Source organism: Leishmania donovani, chromosome 24, assembly GCF_000227135.1.
Source record: "Leishmania donovani BPK282A1 complete genome, chromosome 24".
In the NCBI taxonomy this organism is placed as follows: Eukaryota; Euglenozoa; class Kinetoplastea; order Trypanosomatida; family Trypanosomatidae; genus Leishmania; species Leishmania donovani.
In genome coordinates this window covers 510387-513162 of record NC_018251.1, presented here as the reverse complement: position 1 = coordinate 513162, position 2776 = coordinate 510387, and the positions used below count along the sequence as shown (strand labels likewise).

Genomic DNA, 2776 nt, shown 5'->3' with positions numbered 1-2776 from the left:
TGGCGGTGACTCACTCCGACCTCCCCCCTACGTCGTCGGTGCATGACTCTGTCACCACGGGAAGCGGGCTGGCCTTTGGCGGGGATAGTGGAGGGGGGCTGCTCGGCCTCCCCAGACAGAGTGGGAGCACTGGACCCTGCGATACCACGCACTGGGAGGGGTCCCACGACAGCAGGGTGTATGGGTACTGCAAGGAATCAAGAAAAGATGCAATCCGCCATAATATTCGCCGTGGCAACGGCGACTTCTCACCAGCGAAGAGCGTGTCGTGCAAAAGACGAGCGGTGAAAGAGACGTACATAACGGCTGTGGCCGTCCCGCTTCTCGAGCGTCACTGGTGCTGCGTGCTGTCATGGTCACAGATCGCGCTGCCTCTGCCCGTGAGGAGGCAAAACCGAAGTAGAAAAAAGGCCGGCATCGTTTGCCTTAGTATTTTCCGCTTCGGAAACGGAGAAACTCGTGCAGGCTGATGACACCGTCGCGATCCTGGTCGATCATCTGGAACAGACGCTGCGCTGTGACAGCATCGCCCACGTCGCCGAGATTCTGCACTAACCGAGAAAACTCGTTCATTTCTAGGCACCCGTCCTGATTCGTGTCGTACGTATGGAACTGCATCATGATTGTATTGTACTGCGACTGCGTGAGGCCGTAGAGGGCCTGCGGGTTCGGCTTGTTGTACCGAAGCCACGTCAAGAACTCGCCGAGGGAGAGCTTTCCGCTGCCTTCAAAATCCATATCGTCGAAGATCCGCTTCACGTCCTGCGGAGTGTTCGCAAAGTTCAGCCAACGTGCGAGACGGGTCACCTCATTCGGCTCCAGATTACCGCTTTCGTTATCGTCGAAGAAAACAAAGAGAGAAACGATCTGGTCGTACTCGGACTGGTCCAATCCGTACAGCGTCCACGGGCGTGGGCCGGTCGGCTCAATCACGCGGTAGCGGCTCTGCAGCGAGCGTGACGGTTGTGGCTGCTGATTGTAGCCGGAGTAGCCCGCCCCGGACTGATTCAAGTAGTTGGTGGTGGGGTAGCTTCCTCGAGAGCTTGCGTTGCCGCCACTAGGAGGTGGGGCAGCACCTGAGTAAGCGTTGCCGCAGCCCGTCGAGTATCCAGCCGACTGCTGCAGAAGCTGCGTCGGATCACCGCTCTCCCACAAATCCGGATAGTTCTGTGTTGGTTGCTGTGTCTGTCCGGGTGATGACGCGTAGCCTGAATTCGACGACTGCTGCGTGTATGGAGAGGGAAACTTGGCCGCAGTGGGGTGCTGCTGTGGCTGCGACTTTGTAATCCAAGGCGGACACGATGGCTGGTTCGGCGAGCTGCAGCTCGCCTTCCCGCATACGTGGCTCATCCCTTGCTCACGTGTCCCCTTCCACTGGCACCGTCTACACTTTACCCGGATCTGCAGCGCCATGTTGACTAATGTGCGGTTCGGCGCTTTTGTGGAGCGGATGGGGTCCCGACACACGGGGCACTCCTTCAAGCCCGTCGCACACGCCTTGCAGAAGATGTGCCCACACGGCATCAGCTCGACCGGGTCCTTCCATGAGTCAAGACACACCGCGCAGGTGAGCTCCTCACTAAAATCCTCGCCAAGGCAGAGGTTTGCCATCGTCATGGGTGGCGTCTATATTCGTAATCGGATGGAGGGTAGGCCCTTTTCAACGCGAACACAAATACACGAGCAAAGCAGCAGCGAGAGGAGAGGAGAGGCTTTCGAGGTGATGATCGTTGTCGGAGACACAGTACGAACAAGCCGAGGCACACGAGCGGAGATGCGTGAGCGAAGGAAAAAAAGGAGGAGCGAGAGCTCCTGCTGATGATCGCAAAGTTCAGCCAACGTGCGAGACGGGTCACCTCATTCGGCTCCAGATTACCGCTTTCGTTATCGTCGAAGAAAACAAAGAGAGAAACGATCTGGTCGTACTCGGACTGGTCCAATCCGTACAGCGTCCACGGGCGTGGGCCGGTCGGCTCAATCACGCGGTAGCGGCTCTGCAGCGAGCGTGACGGTTGTGGCTGCTGATTGTAGCCGGAGTAGCCCGCCCCGGACTGATTCAAGTAGTTGGTGGTGGGGTAGCTTCCTCGAGAGCTTGCGTTGCCGCCACTAGGAGGTGGGGCAGCACCTGAGTAAGCGTTGCCGCAGCCCGTCGAGTATCCAGCCGACTGCTGCAGAAGCTGCGTCGGATCACCGCTCTCCCACAAATCCGGATAGTTCTGTGTTGGTTGCTGTGTCTGTCCGGGTGATGACGCGTAGCCTGAATTCGACGACTGCTGCGTGTATGGAGAGGGAAACTTGGCCGCAGTGGGGTGCTGCTGTGGCTGCGACTTTGTAATCCAAGGCGGACACGATGGCTGGTTCGGCGAGCTGCAGCTCGCCTTCCCGCATACGTGGCTCATCCCTTGCTCACGTGTCCCCTTCCACTGGCACCGTCTACACTTTACCCGGATCTGCAGCGCCATGTTGACTAATGTGCGGTTCGGCGCTTTTGTGGAGCGGATGGGGTCCCGACACACGGGGCACTCCTTCAAGCCCGTCGCACACGCCTTGCAGAAGATGTGCCCACACGGCATCAGCTCGACCGGGTCCTTCCATGAGTCAAGACACACCGCGCAGGTGAGCTCCTCACTAAAATCCTCGCCAAGGCAGAGGTTTGCCATCGTCATGGGTGGCGTCTATATTCGTAATCGGATGGAGGGTAGGCCCTTTTCAACGCGAACACAAATACACGAGCAAAGCAGCAGCGAGAGGAGAGGAGAGGCTTTCGGCTCGCCTT

General features: G+C 58.4%; 1 protein-coding gene across 1 annotated transcript; it reads right to left on the bottom strand.

The window, feature by feature from the left end:
* Window positions 1-426: 426 nt before the first annotated feature.
* LDBPK_241420 (hypothetical protein, conserved) lies at window positions 427-1611 on the bottom strand (the record flags this gene model as incomplete). Its single annotated transcript, XM_003861185.1, has 1 exon — window positions 427-1611. One exon carries the CDS (start codon window positions 1609-1611, stop codon window positions 427-429), a length of 1185 nt encoding a protein of 394 aa, XP_003861233.1.
* Window positions 1612-2776: the final 1165 nt, after the last annotated feature.